This window comes from Panthera tigris, chromosome E2, assembly GCF_018350195.1.
Source record: "Panthera tigris isolate Pti1 chromosome E2, P.tigris_Pti1_mat1.1, whole genome shotgun sequence".
Taxonomy (NCBI): Eukaryota; Metazoa; Chordata; class Mammalia; order Carnivora; family Felidae; genus Panthera; species Panthera tigris.
Window position 1 is genome coordinate 53,915,576 of NC_056674.1, and position 22,629 is coordinate 53,938,204.

At 50.4% G+C, this 22,629-nt stretch overlaps 1 protein-coding gene across 1 annotated transcript in view; it reads right to left on the reverse strand.

The window, feature by feature from the left end:
• CDYL2 (chromodomain Y like 2) overlaps nt 1-22,629 on the reverse strand; it is a 163,500-nt gene that overhangs the window by 6,786 nt on the left and 134,085 nt on the right. The window contains exons 3-5 of the mRNA XM_042968627.1: nt 17,388-17,605; nt 9,778-9,950; nt 3,349-3,559 (exon numbers count right to left, since the gene is read on the reverse strand). Coding sequence (XP_042824561.1) covers nt 3,349-3,559; nt 9,778-9,950; nt 17,388-17,605 — 602 coding nt within the window. The remainder of the gene's footprint in view (nt 1-3,348; nt 3,560-9,777; nt 9,951-17,387; nt 17,606-22,629) is intronic.

A 22,629-nucleotide genomic window follows, 5' to 3' on the forward strand; every position in this document is an offset into this window, starting at 1 on the left:
GGTAGAGACATTTATCAGGCCGGTAACGAGCCTACAGCATGTATCTGGTTAGAGGTCTGAAGACAAATATATGTCATTATACTTATTTAGAAACACCTCCGTCTCGGGAAGGGGAAACGAAAGCGAGGAACTCAATAGAAGGAGCCAAACAGGACACAGTCGGCAAGAACACGTCTCAGTCAGCAACATTCTTGGAGTTTCAGAAATGGTTGAAATAAAAGAGAGACAGAAAGAGATAAGGCTGTACAGTGTTCACATTTTTGCAACCACAGAGGACGGGGAGGAACAGGAGTGGCACTGAGTTCGGGCAGAGCACAGTGGCCGAGATCAAAAGGGAAAGTGTTTGCTTCCTGGGCTCCCCGCCTGCCTCATTTTTCTGCCACTGCTGAGACCGTGAGCAGCCTCGAGCAGGCCCCAAGGTCCTGAATCCGAATGGCCGTACCGACCCCCTGCTGGCCCTGCCCTGTGGACGGGGTGGTGCCGTGGTCATGGGCTGTTGGGGGTCTCCACTGATCTCGTCCTTGATCCTCCTCTCTCGTGCCACCATCAGAGAGTGACGAGCCCACACTGAAGGCGTACAACGGGGGTGCCCATTCTTGCAGACTCACTCGGGGGGTGCCCCTCTGGGGGCCTTCCCTAACCACCTCTGAACCTCACCACAGTATAGCAGTGTGGACGCTTACGAGTCTCTTCCCTTCCCAGGTAGGAAAGCCAAGGTTAACGGAACCGGGGCAGAGGGAAGCATGGGCCGCAGATCAGACACCCCTGCTCCGCCTCTGGCTTTGCCCTGTGACCCTATGCAAATCTCTTTGCCTCTCTGAATCTGTTTATTCATCTCTGAAGTGGGTACCAATTACCACCTGTGAGGATCCAACGAGACAACAGAGAGCAGGGAAACACCACGCCAGCCATGCATCAGCGCCCACAGACAGGATTATCAGGGACGGAGCCCCCCGTGTTACTCATCTTTGCACTTCTAAGCAGGGAGGGCAGAAAGGCCTGGTGCCTTCTGGGAGCTCGTTGAGGTTTGTGGGCTCAAAGAAGGAGCAGCACCTGCTAGGCTATCACCCCACTGCCTCAGTTTCTCTGCAGAACGGAGGGCAACAGGACCTACCTTTGCAGGTGTTGAGAAAGAGTGAGTGAGACCATCATGTGGAAAGTGACCAGTAAACTAGCCCGCGTGTGATGGTGAGCACAAGCTGGGAGAATCCTGCTGGGACAACCCACTCAGTCCTCTGCCATCAAAGTGCCCATGTGGTTCTGGTGTGTGATGGCAATACAGTGGGCACGTTGTGCAGTGCAAGCATCAAAGGGACAGCAGTGAGTGCCAAAATGATCGGGCTTCCCTGTGCAGGAGTTGAGTACCAAGAGCACTTCACTAGGGGCCCCACTAACTCCCGGAGGCAGCTGGTGCCTGAGGGTTTCACCCAAGGACCTCAGCCTGAGGAGGGGAGGTGGGGGGGGGGGGGGAGGGGAGACCGAGAATATCCGGAATCCTACGGATGGAAGAGGCACAAACCTTGGTCTGCTCAGCAGGTGGTGGCCACACTGAGCCCACAAGGCCTCGGAAGTCACACGGGAGTTAACCTTTCCGAGTTGTGGGATGTGAACATCAAGGCCAGAGACCAAACATGAGAAGGAACCAGAAGGCCTGGGTCATTCAAACCTTTTGCTCCTTGCCAAAGGGCTCCAACTCAAACCAGAAGACCGCCCCCCCGCCCCGCCCCCGCAAAGGCTTTGTGAGAGACAAACAGAGAGATTACCGGAGGGTCAAGAAGAAGCCGGGAATGGAGAGAATGGAGGAAAGAGTTTCCAGGAGCATCTGTCACAGGCAGAGCAAGCAGACAATGTCAGGGGTGACCACAGGCCCACCACGCTCAACTAACAGGAGGTCACAGGTGTCCCTTGCAATGGAATGTGGCCAGTTTTTTCTCCAGTATCAGACAAGAAAGAGCACCTACACCTGCATATGTGGGTGCTGGGACTTTCCAGAACTGGTCTGGAGGTCCTTCTTGGAGAGACAAGCCATTAGGAGGAGACTCAAGTTGATTTCAGACAATAGGGTCTTGGTCAAACAAACACCACACACACACACACCCCTGCCCCCAATTTCAGACTCACTCCTCGGAGGCAGGTCCTCCTTTGGGACACACTGGTTAAGAGCACAGACTCTGAAGCCAGACAGTTTGTGGCTCAGATGCCACGACTGCCCCTCCCACTGTGTGACCCTGCACAATTCACCCTCCCCGAGCCTCAGCCTCCAATCTGTCAAGTGGGGATGACAACAGCCCTACCTTACAGGGTTGTAGGAGGATGGACTGAGTTAGCAGCCATCAAGCACTGGCCACGGTAAGTGCTTTCCAAGTGTTAGCTGTTAGTTATTATTACCGGCCCCTGACCACACCTGCTTCTGGCTATTGGCGCAGAATCTGTCCGCACCCTGCCGTGAATGCCACCACTCACTCAGACACCCCTCTGCCTGTTGACACGGGACTCAGTAGGTTCCTCAACGTCTCCAGTTTAGCTTGCCATCTGTGTGATGGAAACCGCAACACAGGTTCTCCAGGTGGAACTCGCCTTGTGATCACCCAAAATCCCCTCCTGCTTCTGGGACACGCAGCAAGACTACATTTCCCAGCCTCCCTTGCAGGTAGGTGTGGCCACGCCACGGAACCCTGGCCCCTGAAAAGTGAGCGGGGACGAAGATGCCCTTTGCAGCCAGGCCCCTGAAAATGCCCAGCCTCTCTCTTCATGTCCACTGGCCAAAGCGGAGGTACATCTACCAGATGGAAGACGCCTGGGCCCCCAGTCAGTGTGGACGGCTGGACTGCAGCAAGAGTGAGGAAGAAGTTTTTGTTGTTTGGACCCTAGGATTGTGGGATCATTTGTTACAGCACACAGTCCATTCTGATATGGGATCTTATCGGGCTGTTGTGAGGAATGAATGAAAAAAATGGATGCAAAGTGCTTGAACTTAGTTCAGTTCGCTCAGACGACTTCGTGCTTTAACTAGTTAAGTGTTTATTATGTGAACTAACTGAATCGAGTTAACTCGGTTACGTAAACAAAGTGTGTGTTTGGTAAGCAAACATCGCCATCATCTTCTCCGCCTCGGCCACACCCGCCAGTGCCGTCTGGCACCAGCATGGGAAGGCTCCAAGATCAGCCTGCCCTCTTCCCAGCTGCTCTGGGGAGGCAGAGGAAGCAGAGACAGTCAGCAGATTCTGCCACGAGGGGCACCCCCGAGGTCCTTATTCATATGAAGGGCCATATCCTAAACCCAGGACACAGAAGGGGCCTTGTCGGGATCCCAGAGAGGGATCTTGCCCAAGGACCGAGGAGGCTTACCAGTGCGACGCCCAGGATCTGAGGGAAGGTGTATGAGGAGCAGCCAGCGGGCGTGAGGCGGATGGTGGCATACGGGGTCTGAAACCAGGCCTTCTCGCTGGCCCACACGATGTCGCAGAGGGGCAGGATGGAGGCACCGAGGCCCAGGGCAGGCCCGTTGATGGCGACCACGATAGGCTTCTTAAACTGGATAAAGGCCTTCACAAAGTCCCTGGGAGAAAAGAGAAGACCCTCTTTAGCAGGTGACCAGGCTTGCCGAGACCTATTTGACACCCTTGAACCTACCGAGGCTGCGACAAGCTTCCCCAGTGCTGCCTGGCACCCTCCGGTCATCAGAGGGAAGAGGGTGCCAGGCAAGCGTCTCATCCTCCTGGACACTGAGCCACTGAGCTGCAGTCACAGGCCTGGCACACTTGGTGGTTGGTGGCAGGTTTTCAGAAAGAAATTCATGGGCGTGACCTCCTTTCCCAGTTTGCCCAGATGGTCCTAGGTCATGCCCATTGTCCCGGTACTGCACTCACTCCCTGGATATTGACAAACTGTAAATATCCTAAGGAAGCCAACCTGAACGTCAAGGTTCAGAATTAGAAAGAGAACACAAAGGAGGCATATGTGAACACAAAGAGAGAAGGAAAGTTCTGACGGCCCTGGCGGAGGGTGGAAAGGCTGGTGTTGGGAAGTATGAATCCTCAATATTGGAGGTATTCCAACTTTGGCTGGATGATCACTTTGGGTGTAGAAAGAAAGAAACTCAAGCTTCAGATGGTGGTCACAGGTGAGGACTGATGATATTTAACATTTCTTTCAGTCCTACGATTGTCTTACTCTGAATGACCCAAAGGGATGCCAGACTCATCAAGGGCTGATGAGGATCCACACGTTAGGGTGGCTTCGACCAAAAGTGGGGAAGGACACTGGGCATGGAGACATGAGGCATCTGGGATCATGGCTCTGGGATCAGGAGACATTTTATCACCCTGCCCTTCTGCAGTGAGCAAAGTTCCTGCGTGCATCTGTACCTATTAAGCAGAGACACCTCTCTCTACTTCCTCTGCCCTAGAATGCCTTTCGCCCTTCCCCTAGCTGCTATATAAGATCTATAAAATGTTAATATTCATCTGGACATGGAGGAAAGATCCAAGATGTCTAGTAAAGCCTGCATCCTTCATTATTCCCAGGTAGAAGACGAGAAACTACCGAGACCTCAAAAGAATAAAATCCACACTCCTGACCATGACCTTGGTCTGCTTCTGCTCACCGCTCCAGGCACATCTCGTCTCCCTCGTGCCTGCTCATGATGCGTGAGCTGCACGGGCCTTCTGAGAGTTCTTGGGAAACACCAGTCTCACGATTTGCAATTATCCTCATTACTTGCTTGCTTACTTGTTTTTGGATTCTCTTCCCTCTCCAGCTCCTTACGGAAACCTACAGGTCTGCCTTGTGCACGGCTTGGTGCCCATACGTACCGGAGTTCACACTCAGCAAATGATTGCCGAACGAACAGAGGAGCAATCTCTGATTGAGACTGAAGATGGAAGATGTGCGGCAGGGACACAACTAGCTGTTCACCAGACCCGATTTCCCTTCCCTCCTCTTCCCGAGTCTGCTGCTGGAGCACATTTCCCCCTCCCTGGCAGATGGCTGTGGCCAAGGAACGAAACTCTGGCCAATGGAATGTGAATGGAAACCATACGCACACTTCCAGCCCGTGCACGGAAACCTCCCGCCATGCGGTCTGCAAGCCCTCTCACCTTGACAGGCATGGCAGTCTTGGAAGGCACGTGCTGAGCCACAAGATGGAAGGAGTCTGTGCTCTTGAGTCACACTTGGAGGACAGCCATGGGCTGATAAGTAACATCTGTTTCAGGTTCCCATATATAAGAAGTAGATTTCTATCACAACTGAGCCATTACATACATTTGGGGTTCATTCATTACAGCAGCTAATACTTCACTAATACAAATGGCTGGCTGATTTATCCTTTCTCAAGGATTAGCATTTCCCCCCAATCCTCACCAAGAGATGTGGGCACCACAGTGATAGGTTGGGGTTGGATTCAACTGTGAGAAGACTGTCTCACGACCTATACGTTGCCACGGAAGTCTCACCCTTAATCCAGGCTGGAGGCGTCCCATCTCCTGACTCCTGAGCAGCGATGTGTGAGTCGAGGGGGGAGTTCTCTCGGCCACTGCCGGCCCCACTGCAGCTCACCCCCAAAAGGATGCTGCTGCATTCTGGCACCGTGGCCCTCGGATTCCTGGTTTTCTGGTGGCCCCCTTCCCAGCCTGACTTCCTAACTTCAAGTCTTTAGTCGCTGGCCTTAACATGTGATTTCTACCAAATGTAATTTGGAGGCTGCACGGTACGTGGGGCTTCTTGGCAGGGTCCTTGGAACCACAGGGTCTGAGTGATTTGGGGCCAACGTTCCACATCTAAACCCCCTCATACACGATTTCAGGACCTTGCATCTTGGAGCCGGGAAGGAGTTCAGGAAGTCGTCGGGCCAAATCTTCCATTCAGTGCAGGATTTCTTCCGGGCATCCTGAGGACGCACCAGACCCCAGCTGCTGTGGAACACTTTGAGTAAAGCAGTTCTTCCCTATCAAGACGCCTCCCCACTGGGGACCTCTTGCAGGTCCAGTCTGCCCCAATAAGCACAGGGCAGCCCTTCGGGAATTCACCTCCGCCCTCATGACCGTACGGAAAGCACACTGCGCTGGAGCCCAGAACCCTTCCCTCTGCGGTCTCCAACCTGAGCCCTGTGCAGAAGCATTAAGTACCCCGAGGATGGCTAAGGGGACCGAGCGTGCCCAGCTCTGCCCCTGCACCCCCACCCCATCCTGTTCTTGTCTAAGCCACGCGGTGGGCTCCTGTCCCAGATACGAAAATGCAAATGCACAGACCACTCTCCCCATCCTCTTCCTCTCACTCAGAGGAGATCTCTATCACAAGGGCCCAGTGGACACAGAAGCCAGACAGCAAACAGGATATTGCGTTACAGACACTGCTGCTCAGATATCTGATCCTGACTCTGGCAGTGGGACTGTGTGTGTGTGTGGGGGGGGGGGGGGATGACATGCCGTCTTCTTTGGCTTCAAGTCCATCAGTCATGCTGACCCCGGCCCCTGCCACTTCCTCCACTGAGCCTGAGCCCTGTGGCCTCTGCCTGTCTGGGTGCTGGGCTGCTGTGATGTGGCAGAAACAGCAGGAACTTTGGGGTCGGGTCTCTACTCTGCCCCTAACTAGTCATGAGATGTTGGGCAAGTCACTCACTCTCTGGAACCCCATTTTACTCCTTGTCAAATGGCAAAGCCAACGGTTTGTCCCTAGAGGGACAAACGTGTCCTGCCTGGCACGCAGGAGCCCTCGGTCACTGCTGCACCTGCCGGGGAGGGCGGGCGCTGCTCTCGCTCCACTCTCAGCGGTCGGAGATCCGCCCTCCAGGCCCAAAGGAGACTCTGAAGCCATAGTCTGAATGTGGGGATGTCCACATTCCACCCAGAGCAACTGGCATTTCCTGTGTGACCCGGTCACCCAGTCCCTTTAACCAGAGCCGAGGGGTGCAGCCCTCCCACTGCCAATGTTCAGAGCCAAGTCAGCCAGTACGGGACCTACGCACACCAGACACACATGGTGACGGTCATCCAGGGGCCCCCACAGGGGTGCTCTCGAAGCCCACTCCACAGTCAGACGAGGCTCAGCTAGAACTCATGGCCAGACGTTCACAGAACTAGCGATGGAGATAATTCTTTACAGCTGTTGGAAGTACCAACTGCGTGCCAGACCAGTGCAAGTTTTTCACACGGGTTATCTGCTTACTCTTAATCCCAGCAACCTGCCAGCAGGCCATCGCATCACCTGCGAGGAGTTCAGGTGAGGGCACCCTCTCTTTCAGGACGGGGCGGACAGCCTCGTTTGGGTCCTGGACAGAGGCCTGCACCGAATGAATCATCTGAGCCCTTCTCACATCTGCTAGTTCATTCAACAAACATCTGCAGAGTGAACACAGCGTCCTGGGTCACGTGTGCGCGTGTTTTCTCTAGGACACGATGAGGATGGGGCGGGAGCAGCGCTGGGGGGCGCTGAGGACCCGCGGCATGCCGGATCCTGGAGGTCGGCCCAGCCAACAGCACGCATGCCCCCAGAAAACTGCAAGGGACTGTCAGTGGGTTGTAAGGTTCTGGGGCCAAAATCTGTTCCAGCCATGCTAGATTTTGAAAAAAGTTCTTTCTCAAGAGGCTTCTCAGATTGCAAATACGTTAATATGCCTGGAAAATCTGCAGGCACAGGGACAGGACTCGCGGCATGGCCTAAACTTAACCACAGTGCCCCTCACTCATGATGCTTCTCGGGAAATCCAGAACATTCTCTGGGAAACGCTTCCCTGCTCCATCGTGTCCCAGACTCTGGAGTGTGGCTGCCGGGGGGAGCTCTCCAAAGTTGGTGGAGCTGGAGCCTTCCCTCAAGAATCCAGTGACAAAGAGCAGCACACAGTCGCTTTCCGACCCCATGGGCATTCTCCTCTACAGGGCCGTCCTCTCTGCACCCCATCCACGCCCTTGAAGCTCCTCACCCACCCTTGTTCCTTCCAGCACCTTCTCCCTCACCCTCTTCTAACAACCTTTTCTGTTACACAAAAAGAAGGATCTTGTTGTTTCTAGAACTTCCAGTGCTCTCAGTCAGTGGTGCAGAAACCCCTGGGTTAGGGTGGGGTGGGGGTTCTCCACCCCGCCTGCGCAGGAGCACCACTGAGGGAAATTGAAAACCAAAGTTGCGCTGGCCGCATCCCACTTTCACTGATGTGGAATCTTCTGGGGTTGCTGGCGAGCCACTGGGTCGTAGAAAAGCTCCCTGCCATTCTCTGTGCTGTTGGGGCGGAGAAGCACTGGTCTAGGGGACATCCTCCCCTCCCTCGCCCGGGGTCTCTGCCGGCTCAGAAATTAGGAACGTCCACTCCCTTCCAGCACTGGGAGGGACTCCCTCTGTCACCTCCCTTCCACTCTGCCAAGGAGAAACTCCCCTTCCTGACGAGACAGAAAATGTCTTAAATCTTACTGACTGCGTTTCTTGAGAGGTGAGCAAATGCATTCTCCCAGTTCTCCTCAAATTTGGGACTTCTGGGAATCCAGCTAATGCACCCACTGAGATTCGTGAACCACATGATAGCTACCACCAAGGCTTTCCTCAGGCCACAGAGATGGGAGCCCCGTCTCTGATGGTCCCGTAAATGAAGGAGGCTTACTGGGGCCCCTACTGTTCCCCTCACCATGTGACGAGGAAGCTGCTAAAAGGCACAGCTGAGTCCAAGCAGAGAAAAAACCGCTGTGGACATGGCCAGGACTGTCTGCACCCACGATGCCTGGGAGCATCATGCAACCAGGATGCCCTTTCTAATAACGTGTTCGGCCTTTCTGTGGCGTCTCTTTGGGCAAGAAATCGGCAACATGAAGCACACGGGTGTTTTGGAGCAGACTTCACCGGATGCTTCACCCTGAAGAAAGGACTCAGAACTTCACCAGTGACAGTGTCTGCACATCAGCTCATGGAGACTGTAGCCCCTGGCTATGGGCTCAGGAAAATTAGCCTCCGTAGGACGCTGCCAGGCGCAGTGAGATTAGAGGCCCCAGAAAATCCCTCACATGTGGCCTCGGCCTCCATGACCCCACAGAGACGGGTGCCCCTTTCCAAGAGAGCAGGAGGCATTACTGCACCGTGACTCTGGTTTGAGCACGGCACAAGATGCAGCAAGCGTGAGCCCTTCCCGGGGTGGAGGATGAGTGACGGCCCTTGCTCGAAAGAACACTCACTTGCTTTTGATCAGCCTATGAATAATGGGGAAATGACGACCTTTCAGCGCTCCCAAAAGAGATACTGATTGTTGGGATCCGATGTCAACCCCAGGATCCCAACTTTTATCCCAAAAGCAACAAGAGAGGGAGAGGAACTCCCCACCCCACTGGGTCTGAAGATGCCCAGCTGCCCAGGGTAGCCCTCCATCCTCTCCCCAGGGCTGAGCCACATCAGCTCCAGGACACAGGGACACCCAGAAAATCCAAGATTTCACCATCAGGCAAAGGGCAGGAGTAGTATGGATTCACACATGGGCATTACCGGATGCTGTGCTTAATTAATATAAGGAAATAAAATCTCTTTTTGAGGGAAACAATAAGGTCGGATCTAATCTAGACAGCAGAGGCACCCCTAATTTGGGCAGAAAATACAGGATACCCAATTAAAATCTCAAGTTTGGATAAACAACAAAAAAATTTTTAGTATAAGTATATCCCGAATATTGCACAGGATGTACTTATGATAAAAAAATTCTTTGTTGTTTGAAATTCAAATTTTACTGAGCAGCCTGTATTTTTATGTGCTACATTTAGCAAAAGGAGGAAGGTCCCAAAGTGTCCAAACATGAGCAGAGCTCACCTGATGGCTTCTGCAATCCGGGTACTCTCCTTTCTCCTGTCACTGGACAACCGGCCAATTAGGTAGGAGTAATCTAGGCCGCTGCAGAATACGCTGCCCACTGCACTGAGAAGCAGCAGTTTGCTGTCGTCCGTGGCCGCGTTGCACAGCGCTCGCCGGACCTCCTTCATAATCTGCGGGCAGAGATGGATTTGTGGGGATGTTAAGTGTCTACCTATGAGCCAGGGGCCTTCAGACCTCAAGCCTGCCAGAGGCCTCACCCCTGAGGGCAGAGCCAAGTACATGTTCTCTTCCTGTGCAGGAAGTCTCCCCTGAATACAAGCCACATCCAGACTAAGCAAAGAAACACCAAAACCAGAGCTCCCCTGCAGCATCCCCGAAGCCGGCACAGAGTGCTAAGAAGGTGGCAGTGAGGTCACTGGCCACGGGCTGGGAAGCCTGGCTTGGAGCCGTGTAATCCCTGGTAAGTCTCTGCAAATCTTCTTCCAGCATTTACACGTTTGGCTCTTTTCAAAGGTGTGGGGAAAAAAATTCCTATGAGCAGCCAGGTGAGGTATGTTAGCCTTCTCTAGGAGGCCAGGTTTAATTATACTCTTGCTTATCCTTAATTCAACTAAGACTTCTGCATGGCTCGTAGGTGGCACGTGGGAAGAGGGCTGTGGCATCAGAAACTCATAAAATTTTCAAGGTGCCAAAGAAAACAACCGTCAAACACAAATTCTGTATCCAGCTAAACTATCATTCAAAAGCAAGGATAAAAATGAGGCATTTTTCAGCAAAAGAATGTTTACCACTCTTAGACCCTCACTGGGAGAATTTAAAAAGGATGCACTTCAGAAAGAAGAAAACTATATTCAGAAAGAAAAGACTGACATGCAAGGAATAATAACAGCCAGCAAAGAAACATGGTGAATGTGTTGATAAATCAATATAAGAATGACTATAAAATCATCATACTGATATTGACCAACTGAGGGTGAGGGTTTGCACAAGGGTAGAACTGGAGTCCAGGCGATAATATTGTGTCTGATGAGAGAGGAATGACAACCACATGCCAAGGTTCTATGTCTGGGAGTGGTGGAGAGGCGATGATCACATTTAGGCTTCACTATGTGTTTGTAACTTAAGGATAACTTCTTAAAAGTACATGGATTACAATGAATGGGGAGGGGGGTAAAATAAAGAAAGCTCAATCACTCAATCCAACAGAAGTTAGGGAAGGAGGGAAAAATCAGTGCAGAAAAGGCATGGTAAGAGAAAACAAGGCATGCACTTGCCTGGGTGGAGCTGAGAGTCCAACTGGGGAGACAATAAGTGAACACGCTTTTAAAGGATCATTGTTAATTTTTCATTAGGCATCATCATAGGGTACAATGGGAAAATATTGTGAGAGCCAGTTTTTTTTTTTTAATTAGACTTTTTAAAGAACCCACTTATTAAGCCCTTGGAGGTGCCAGGGACTACATCGAGTAATTTCCACATATTTTACTCCAAACGATAATCCCATAGAGGAGGGAATGGGTTGCTGATCTTGCAGGGAGAGTGAGGAAAACTCAGAGAAGTGACATAAGTCACCCGAGGTCAGAAGCAAGAGGCAGAACCATGGTGAAAATCTCACCCCCAGACCCCTTCTCTTTCTACTACTCCATACTGTAGGATGATTTCAGTAAATGGGTGAATTTTCACGGACAAAAGTAGGGCTGGATGTCAATCTAAATAGAGAATCTCCCAGCTGGTGCTCTGTGAGGGTGGGAGAGTCATTTTCCATTCTAACTGGGTATAAACCACAGATTTCCTTTGAACATCAAAAAAAGCGAATGGGCCACTATCTTGTGGGTCCTTTAAACCATCTGCCTCCAGAAATAGACATGCTCTGAACAATCCATGAACTCTATTTCTCTGAGAGGCAAATAAAAGAAAACCCTGCTGTAAAGATGTGAACTGGCATGCTACACATGACTCAGAGAGTGGCCTCTCTCACCGAGGCCACATTTACTAGTCAATTAGTAAAGACAAAATCAAGCAAAACGGCCACCTCCTTTACGAATTAAGCGCCAAGTCGATCTGTGCTTCACTCATGTGAGAAAAGTACAAACTATATGTTGTAATTTCAAGAATGCTATGTCTGGTTAGTATAGCTTTCCTTTTTCTTTCTCATGTTGATAATCCAATTTGGAGAGATGGCTGGAGGTTCTACCTCCTTGAAGGACCCCAAATTGTACAACGCAACCGGTTTGCTTAAAGTGAAACATTCTAAAATGATTACTTCCTTTGCCTTCCCAAACAGGATACTCTGCACACACATAACTGCCTCTCGATGGTCCCTTGCTAGCCTGTAACAGACCAGTCCCCTCAGAGGCTCCCAGGGAATGCATCTGTAACAAACGGTCCAAGACTGCTATGCATTTTGAAGCCCCAAATACATTCTTGAGATGGACTGCCCTCATTAGCTGCCACCTGCTCCAGATGTATCTGCTGGCGAAAGCACAATCCCCACTGCTACCCCTACCTTCTGATCTGCCATGCCTTGGGAGCAGATAACCAAATTCATCACAAGGGAGTCAAGGGCACCGGGATGGCTCAGTCGGTTAAGCGTCTGACTCTTGATTTCAGCTCCGACCATGACCTTGCGGTTTGTGGGTTTGAGCCCCATGCTGGGCTCTGCACTGACAGCATGGAGCCTGCTTGGGATTTTCTCTTTCCCTCTGTCTCTGCCCCTCCCATGTGCTTTCTCTGTCTCAAAATAAATACATAAACTTAAAAAAAAAAAGTGGGTCAAAAGGGGAGAGTAGACCAGAGTCCCCCTCTCTACTTCATCTCTACTTGCTAAAATCAGTCACCCAGGGCCCATCTCAGCTGTGACCACCTTCATGAATGCTTTCCCACATATCCCTGACTAAATGCAAACTTTTCCTTCTCCTGACACCCCAGTGTCTTAAATCCCCCCTAAGACACTTGTGACAAGCCCCCTTGTAGGATGTGAGCATCTTGGCCTCACCCTACCTCCTGCTTGATTTAAATCCCCGATAGGTGGCCCCGAAGATGGCCTTCAAGGATCCCCTCCATGGTAGTCACATGCTTGTGGCATCCCCTCCCCTTGAGGGTAGACTAGACCCGGTGACTCATGTCCAACCATGAAATATAGCAAGAGTGATGGGATGTCCCTTTCAAGAGGAGACTGGGATATGAAAGGGCACAGCTTGTCTTGGCTATCCTGTTTTTCTCTCTCTCCTCTTGGAGCTCTTAATCTGGGGAAGCAAGGTGTCATGTCACGAGTTGCCATAGGGAGAGGCAAATCCATAGCCCATAGGAAGTAACCACATAACAGGGAACTGATGTCTCTGGACAGTGACGACCTCAGACCTGCCATCAGCACTTGGGTGAGCTTACAAGTGGATCCGCCTCCACTGAGCCTTCAGCTGAGACCGCAGCCCCAGACAACACACCTTGACTGCAGGCTTTGACAGACCCTGAGCCAGAGGCATCCAGCTAAGCCACACCAGGATTCCTGACACACAGAAACTGTGAGATAATATTCGTTGTTTTAAGATGCTAAGTTTAGGGCAAATTGTTATGCAGTGACAGATAACTAATATAATTCCTTAAAAGCTAAAACAGTCTTCTACTCATCTGTATAACCCTTGTTAACACCTAGTCCAGATTCCTGCATATAAACAAAACCTAGTTAGTGTTTACTGAATCGAATGAGTAGCACAGTATTTACCTCCTCAAGAAGTTTGCAGTGTAATGGGGGAACCAGACATTTAACAACCTACCACACAAATACATGTTCACTAACAACCGTAACAAGTTCCAGAGGGGAGGGGTGCATAGTGAGAGAAGGATATAACCTGGGCAGGGAGCTGGGTGGGGAGGGGTGGGGGTGGGGGGTCACTCCTGCAGATGTGGTGGCTGAGCTGAGACCCGAACGAAGTGTAAGGCCACTAGGCAAGGAGGAAGGGAAGGAGGCACAGGTATGTGCAAAGGCCCTGGTGCAGGCGTGAACATGAAGCAAGCCAGGCTGATTGGAGTGCAGGAGGAGGGAAGGAGGCTGTGTGGCGTGAGGCGAGGAGGGCCGCAGAGTTGGGCAGATCGGAACACAGGGGCCTCACCAGGCCGCGTGAATCGTTCTGATTCTTAATCAGTGCAACTGGAAATCACAGATGCATCTGAAATGCAGGAGCACACGTGTACACGTGCATGTGCACGTGCGTGTGTAGAAGGCGTGCCTTGATCAGATTTGCATTCACGGCAGATCACTCTGCCTGCCGTGTGGAGAACCGATTGCAGGGGAGGAAATATGAAAGAGCACACTTGTTAGTAGGTGACTGCAACCGTCCAGAACATATTGGTCAGGATGGAAACAGGGAGAAAAAAGCATGTTAGCGGGCCGTTCAAGGATTAAAGCTAACAGGCCTTGGGGGCAGTATGGATGTGGTGTGTGTGATCCAGGGGTGTGAGCTGTGATTCCCGCGTGTCCACTGTGCCCCCGGGATGGCGGTGGTGCGGCTCTCTGAGTCTGGGAGAACTGCAGAAAACCGGGAGCTGAGCGAAGGCTTGGGGTCATCTCCCAAAGGGGGAGTAGATGAGCTTTTAATCACCAACACTTTGGGCAATCTATTTTGCTGGCTCTTTCCTGAAGGGGCATTTTCATTATCTTCCTGGTTCTTTGCAATATTACAGACAGGAGAAATATTACAACATACCCTCTAGCCTCAGAATCTAGTTAACACACCCAGTAATGTACGAATTTCTGCCCATGAGGCCAATCCGACCAACGTCCCACGTACAACCAGAAAAAGAAATTCAATCATGACATGCAGGGTGGCCTCACCCCAGCTGCTCCATGAATAAGTAAGGCTGGTCTGCTGGAGACCATTAAATCACCTCTGTTTCATTTTAACAATGATGGGAACATTTATTGAACGCTTCCTGTGTGCCAGGCATTCTGTGAGCCTCTTTGCAGACATGATCTCTAATCCCACAAGCAAGATATAGTATAACTTCTACAAATGAGGAAGCTCCAGAGAGGCAAGGTAACTTCCCAAGGTGAGATGGTGGAGGCAGGATGCAAGCCTCGTCTACTAGCCTCCGAAATCTATATTGCTCTAACACCGCCTATTCGTTTCACTGGGATCTTTCTTTCAGGGCTACTTTACCCAGTTGGTCAGCTTATCTGTAGAGTCAATCCACTTTGGTTGTTGAGACAGCTGAAAATACCAGATCAATATTTTTTTCCACTTTCCTCCTGTTCTGTTACTGACAGACACCAATTAGGAATGGAACCCCTAATTAACCAAGCCCGCGTCCCAGGAGCGGAGAACCTGTGCACCTGACATCAGCTGGATGCCACACGTCGTCCGTGGTGAGTAGGCAATGGTTAACACACAAAGCTGTTCAAAGAGACAGAATGAACTGGGAGACTTCACATTTATTCGACTTGCGGAAGGAAAACGCTGTGCCTTTTAAAAGCTTGCTTTTAAAATGTAGTGAAGTAGAAAAAAATCCAAGAAGAATTGGTCTCATGTGAATATTTCATGATGAGCTTAAAATAACAAGGTTTCCATGTGTATAAATATGGGAAGGGCAGCCTTCAGGGTAAACGACAGAGGTCTATACAGCAGAGAACCCTCAGGTGGTTCCTGAACGTGCAAGAGAGAGACCCCAAAACACACCCCTGCGATTAAGCCTCTGTGTCTTTGCTGCTCCTACGGAAATCAGAGGGTGCAGGATATCGCAGGACAGGGAGAGGGGGGTGTGGACTTCGCCGTCTTCCGCAGGCCAGGCACTGGTCTGAGTGTAAGAAACAATACGGTGGCCACAAGTAGCAAGGGTCCTGCTCCCTGAAGGTTCTATTCCATTAAGCTGCATGATCCTAAGCCTGTCAAGGTCTCTAAACCTGCATCATCTTGTCTGTAAGGGGTGGCTCGTAACAACCCTACATCGGAAGGCTCCTGGATGAGGAAATGAGATAAAGAGTAAACACAAAGCATGAAGAGCCACGGGTAGCTGGTACTGTCACTGTTTTTGTTGTTTACCACTCTGCCACCCTGTCCCAGGTCGGTCTAGTTGGAGAGGGCTGCTTGGATTCATCTTTTCCCACATTTGCACCATCAAGAATCTCTTGAAAAATATCCATCTTATTTCTTCATTGTTTCCCCCAAGTACCCACAGACAACATCTTAAATGGTGCTGTCTACGTAAGAGCATCAAGTATGCACTGTTTCCCCGTTCTGTTCACCTAAAATAGAAGCCTCATTAGCATTAAGAAGGTAAGGTGGAAAAAAAGCAGGTAAAACGGACTTGATCAAAATTTTAAACATTGCACATCCCAGGACACCATCAAGAAAGAAACAAGACAACTCAGAGGATGAGAGCATCTTTTCAAACCCTACAGCTGATAAAGGAGGCTTAAAACTCAACAATTAAAAACAGTTTTAAGAATAGGCAAAGGATGTGAAGAGACATTTCTCCAAAGAAGACAAGTAGCCAATAAGCACACGAAAAGATGCCCACCATCGTTAGTCATCAGGAAAATGCAAATCAAAACCACGGTGACACTACCCGACACCCACTCGAACGGCTATAATAAAAAGGACAGATGATAACAAGTGTTGACGAGGAAGCAGAGAAATGAGAGCCCTCGCACACGGCCAGTGGGAATGTAAAATGGCACAGCCTCTGTGAGAAACAGTCTGGCAGTTCCTCAGAAAGTTACATCCAGAGTCACCACACGACCCAGTGGTTCCGCGACGAGGAGTATCTCCAAGAGCACTGAAAACATGTTCACACACACAAAAGACCCATGCACGAGTGTTCGTGGCAACAGGAGTCACAACGTAGTAGCCAAAAGGGGAACCGACACAAATGTCCATCACGGAATGACTAAGGGACAAAATGTGGCACATCCACACCATGGCAAAGTCATGACGCACTGACACGCGCTACAGCATGGATGAGACTTCACGCTCAGTGGAAGAAGCCAGTCACAGAAGACCACACGCCATACGATTCCATCTATGTAAAATGTCCGGAATCAGCAAATCCGTAGCAACAGAAAGGAGATTTGCGGTCACCAGGGACATGGCGAGGGAGAATGGGGAGGGGATGCTGGCGGACGGAGGGTTTCCTTTGGGGGTGTCGGGAATGCTCTGGAACCAGATCGTGGTGATGGTTGCATGACCTTGTGAACAGACTAAAAAAAAATGTGCATTTTAAAAGGGTGAAATTTATGGCACGTGGATTATATCTCAATTGAAAAAAAAAAAAAAAACAGCAGGAGAGCCGAGTGAATATAATTCCGTCCAAAGCAAAAAAAATTTGACATGCCGCAAAGCCCAAGATATGGTATTTGGATTCTGGGGCTGCCCTCTGACTGTGTGACCCTGACTCATTTTCTGAATCTCTCTGTTTGCTGAGATCTTCGTCTATAAAATGGGATAGGATCACTACCTGGACAGAAAGATCAAATGGGTAATGTAGGTGAAGTGATGAGCGCATTGTGCCCCACAGTCAAGTTTGTGTGTGGGACACAAGAGGAAGCCAGAGCCCCATTTTGAACAAGAAGCCCTCTCCAGCCTGACCCTCCCCTCTGGTCCCCTGTCTCTCACCTCAGGGGTCAGCGCGTTGTTGTCCGAGGTCTGGCTGGACAGCAGGATGTGTGTGAACCCCTCTTCCTTCCGCACGACAATGTCCCGAAACCTACAGTTGCTTTCGTTCTGGCGGACGCTGTACCTGAGCCTCTTGTCAAAGACATAGTCCTTCTCTGCTTCCAGCTTCCTCTTCACGGGGCTGTGCAAGTTCAATCCCCCGTTGGTCAGAGCAGAGCCTTCCAAAATCAGACAAAAAAAGTGAGAAACCAACCTAGGAGCAATCACACCAGAGCGTGATCACAGAACGTTCAGATTCTCACAGAAAGGGTTGGATGTGGCTGGGACCCCCCCCCCCCCGTTCACCCTCCTCTGTTCTTGGGTGGAGAATGGCCCAGGGCTTAACTGCCACAGCTCCAAGTTTGAACTAAGAGAGAGAGCTCTGTGGAGGGCCTGATATGATCTTTGATAGCCTGTGAGTCTCAGCTTCTGTTCCGAGGCCTTCGGCAACAAGGAACCCCCTACTTTGAAATCTGATGGTTGAAAAACAAAACAAACAAACCAAAAAAAAAAAAAAAACCTCTGCAGTTTTATTCGTAATTACCAAACACTGGAAGCAACCAATCTGTCTTTTAACTAGGTGAATGGATAAACAAAACGGCACGTTTGTATAAGGGAATATTACTCAGCAATGAAAAGAAAGCTAGTTACCAAGCCATGAAAATACACAAATGAATCTTAAACACAGAATGCCAAGTGCAAAAGGCCAGTGAGAAGGGTTGTACATTGCATGATTCCAATTACATGACATTCTAGAAAAGGCAAAAGGAGAGAATCAGGCAAGAGATGTGTGGTTACCAGGATCAGGTGGAATCCGAGCAGGTGGAACAATGAAACACAGGGGATTTCCGAGGGTGGGGAAGCTATTCTCTAGGATACCCTGATGGTGAATGCGGGACATTAAGCATCTGTCAAAACGCAAAGAACTTTGCAGCACAGACAGTTAGGCTTAAAGTACGCATTTAAAATAAATACATTTACGAGACTGGCGGGATCCAAGGAGGGAATACAGAAATGTGATCAAAGAATCTGACTGTATGACAAATGCATGAGAGAAACAACCTCGGGGCGCCTGGGTGGCTCAGTTGGTTGGGCATGCCGACTTTGGCTCAGGTCATGAGCTCGCGGTCCGTGGGTTCAAGCCCTGCATCGGGCTCTGTGCTGACAGCTCAGAGCCTGGAGCCTGCTTCGGATTCTGAGCCTCCCTCTCTCTCTCTGCTCCTCCCCCACTCATGCTCTGTCTCTGTCTCTCTCTGTGTCTCTCTCTCTCAAAAATAAACATTAAAAAAAAAGAAAAGAAACAATCTCACTGAAGGGGGCAGGAGTGCCTCAGCACCTCAGAAACTCTAGGAATGACTGGAGTCTGTAAAAACTAAAGGCAAAACAGCCTGCTAGAGAAATGGTGTACTGTAGTTGGCAAAGCCGATTCCTAAGGAGGTGGGGGAGTGTTCAGAATTCTGATACCGTTATCCAGGCATGCTGGAACTGGACAATTCAGTAAATGGATGGCAGACGGTAGGATCCACACTTCCGACCGCCTGGAGTATAAGGTTACAGATAGGTGAGGGCCGGGGTCTAGAACGATCCATGGGATAGTGGATTCAGAGTGGAAGGCATCACGCTTAGCTCAATACTGGTATAGACAGTTACACTGACAGTTACAGGTATGTGTGCGTACAAAGGGTAGTAGGCACACGTGTATGTCCTTGCTCTGTCAGCGGAGAGGGCCCAGAACCAGTGACATCCCAACAGCAGTGGGCACACCTAGGGCCCAGACGGTGGTCTCGGATGCAATTCTCAACAAAAGGAACCAGGACTCCCTGGAGAAATGGCTGACTCCAGGCCTGGGGCAGGAGACACATGAGATAAGCTTGTAGTGGCTGAAAAGGAATGAAGTAGCAAAAAATAACATAAAAAATAAAAAAATAACCTCCCCAACGATGCGGCATGTGGGGAGCCGATCCAAAGAGCTCCCAGCGGCTAACGATGCACCAACTCGAGCCACACAACAAAGGAGTATTTGCATTCTAACTGGAAGCATAAAATCAATATCCAGGAGTCCATAATGTCGTTAGTAGATCATTAAATTAATAAATAAATGGGAGAGAAGAGGCGAGTCTCCCAGGCACAAGAATTCCCAACAGTTTACGGAGACCCTCTGCCCACAGGGAGGTGGAGCCTGAGTGCCCACTCTATAGGCGCGGGTTGTGCCCCGTGACTTCCTTCCACACGGCACAGTGTGGAAAGTTTGGGGTCGGGAGCAGTAGCTGGACAGTGGAGACACCTGACTGGGGCAGATGGAGAAGTCAAAGTGTCCCCCACCACCAGGTGACAAAGACCAACATCAACCGCGATGAGTTAACGGCGACGGCGTGTGCCCTCACGACGGGTGCGGTCTTCCTCCCCCCAACCCACAACTCCGGTCTAGGCAGGAGTAAAAGATCGCACAAATCCAAATTGGGGGGCACTGTACACAATACTTAATCAGTATGCTTCAAAACTGTCAAGGTCATCAAAAACCAGGAATGTCGGAGAAACTGTCACAGCCCAGAGGAACCTAAGGAAACACGACAATCCCAAGAAGGGTTTCTGGAACAGATGTTAAGCAACAACTACGGAAAGCCGAACAAAGCACGGACTTCGGTTGATAACAATGCATTGTTACTGGTTCATCACTGTAGCAAATGCGTCACTAATGTAAGACGTTGGGAGGAAGCAGAGTGTGGTGTATAGACGAACTCTCTGTATTACCGTCCCAATATCTCTGTAAATCTAAAGCGGTTTTAAAAGTGAAGCTTCCTTTATTTTAAAATTTAGTAACAAAAAATTTGTAAAACCCCACAAAACAGTTCTCAGGCAATTCTGACAGGCAGGCAGGTTTGAGAACCCGGGCCAGTGGCTTTTACACTTGAACATACATCAGGAGCACCTGAAGAACTGTTAAAAATCCACCTGTTGGGGGGCGCCTGGGTGGCTCAGTCGGTTGGGCATCTGACTTCAGCTCAGGTCACGATCTCGCGGTTTGTGAGTTCGAGCCCCGCGTCGGGCTCTGGGCTGATGGCTCAGAGCCTGGAGCCTGCTTCTGATTCTGTGTCTCACTCTCTCTCTGCCCCTCCCCCGTTCATGCTCTGTCTCTCTCTGTCCCAAAAATAAATAAACGTTAAAAAAAAAAAAAAATTTAAAAAAAAAAATCCACCTGTTGGGCCCATCCCAAACTGCCACCACTGCTTCAACATCCAGGCTTTGAAAACCAGGGTCCAGACAACCCAGGGGGTCGTCCATCACCAGGCGCCTCCCTGATGTCGAGTGAGCCCCATGCTTGAACGCTGGCGAAGGTCTGAAAATCGTGTGGAGTGTCACCATTTCTGCCCGGGGTGGTGGGTGACTGACCCACGTAGGATGGAGCTGCCGTGGTGTAGGAGGAGGGGCGCAAGGAGACACACAGAGGGACTTACTACGTGTGGACCATTGTTGGAACCTTTTTGGCAGGGATGCTGGAACGCGACCGGAAGCTGGCCCCCACCCTCAGAAAATGACCGCATGGACAGAGCGAACATGCCTTTTGCAGACCCTCCAAGAGCGGGTTATGAGTATTACAAGAGAGAACATATCTGGGGCGCCTGGGGGGCTCAGTCGGTTAAGCATTCAACTCTTGGTTTTGGCCCAGGTCATGATCTGACAGTTTCCTGAGTTCGAGCCTGCTTGGGATTCTCTCTCTTTCCCTCTCTCTCTGCCCCTTTCCCCACTCACGCGGTCTCTGTCTCTGTCTCTGTCAAAATAAATAAATAAACTTTAAAAAACTGTTTTAGTAAAATAAATAAATTTTTTTTTAAAAAGAGAGAATATATTTAAAGGACCTGGGATATAATAAGCAATGAATAGATGCTGGCTCTTACTTGCTTTATAGTCATTATCACCCTGCTCAGCACAAAAGCATTCCGGCAACATTTTCTGCATGAACCCTGTCTCTCCAACAGTACTCCAAAGGTCTTAAGGGCACGATGCTCACACACAGCCCAGCCTACTACTTGTGCACCAAGAAGTCTACAGGAATTGTTCCTTGGCCCCTAGAGTCTTGGGTCACCCTAGGCATGGACTCACATCCTTACTTAGATGGGTCTCGGGATCTCAAGAACCAAGGCCAAGGTAGGGAGCAGAAATTGTTCCCTGGACCCCTCCTTCCGCCTGCTGGGTCCCTATTGAGGTGAGCTATCAGCCACAAAGGGGCACAGAAGCAGCAGGGCCCGTGTTGTCCCACAGCTTCCTTGAAGCCTCCTCCTTTTGTACTTTTCTGTTACTCAAGGCAACCGGGCTTCGTCAAGCCCCGCGATGCAGGTGAAATGACTCCATGAACTCCGGAAAGTAAACGTGAGCATTTAATTAAAAGGCGGGTGTAGAGGGAGCTGTTTCTTCAGGGTTAACCTCAAAATCTTCAGCTCCCTGCCAGAGCTTCCTAATTGGAGCTGGCCCTGGTTTCTGTAGAGCCCAGGCAGATCGTGTGCCACGGGCACAGGGCCCGTGCCACGGCCCTGCTGGCAGATGTTAGTGCATCGCAGAAGCGGCTCTCAGAGGACACTGGTTCCCGCCGGTGACAAGTCAGAAGCTCCGGGGCCCTTGCATGTCAGCGCCTTCCAGAGCTGGGAGAGGTTTGACCCGAGTCCTCCTGTCCCCCAACCAGGTCAAGGCGCTAATTTACAATTCTATTAGAGAGGAGGAGATGGGGTTTACCTTTTGTGAGCAGCTCTATGTGAGGTCTACGAATTTCTCAGCAGTCCTAGGTAAAGTGCCATTCTGTGTCCGTTTTGCAGGTAAGGAAAAGTGAGTAACTTTGCAGGAAGCCACAAAGGTTTTACATGGTAGAGCCAGGATTGGAGCCCAGCTCTCCCTCATTGTATTTATTCACCCTGACCTCACAGACTTTGCTTCATGTGCAGGAGATGAAGAGGAAACAAGCCAACTATTACCTAAATAAAATAGTGACAGATGGGAAAATACAGGAGACAAAATGGAAACTAATAGGGGCAGGGGCCTCTGAATTCAACGCCCATGGCCTTTCTGCATGGCCGTCTGCACAGGAAAAACCAACCCCCAAAAGACCATCTGACCAAATAAACTATAAAACGTTCTGAGGAAAACAGACCTGTTTATCCTCTATCAGGACCCTGGGCTCAGACCTCTGATGGTGACTCGGAAGGTGCCATCT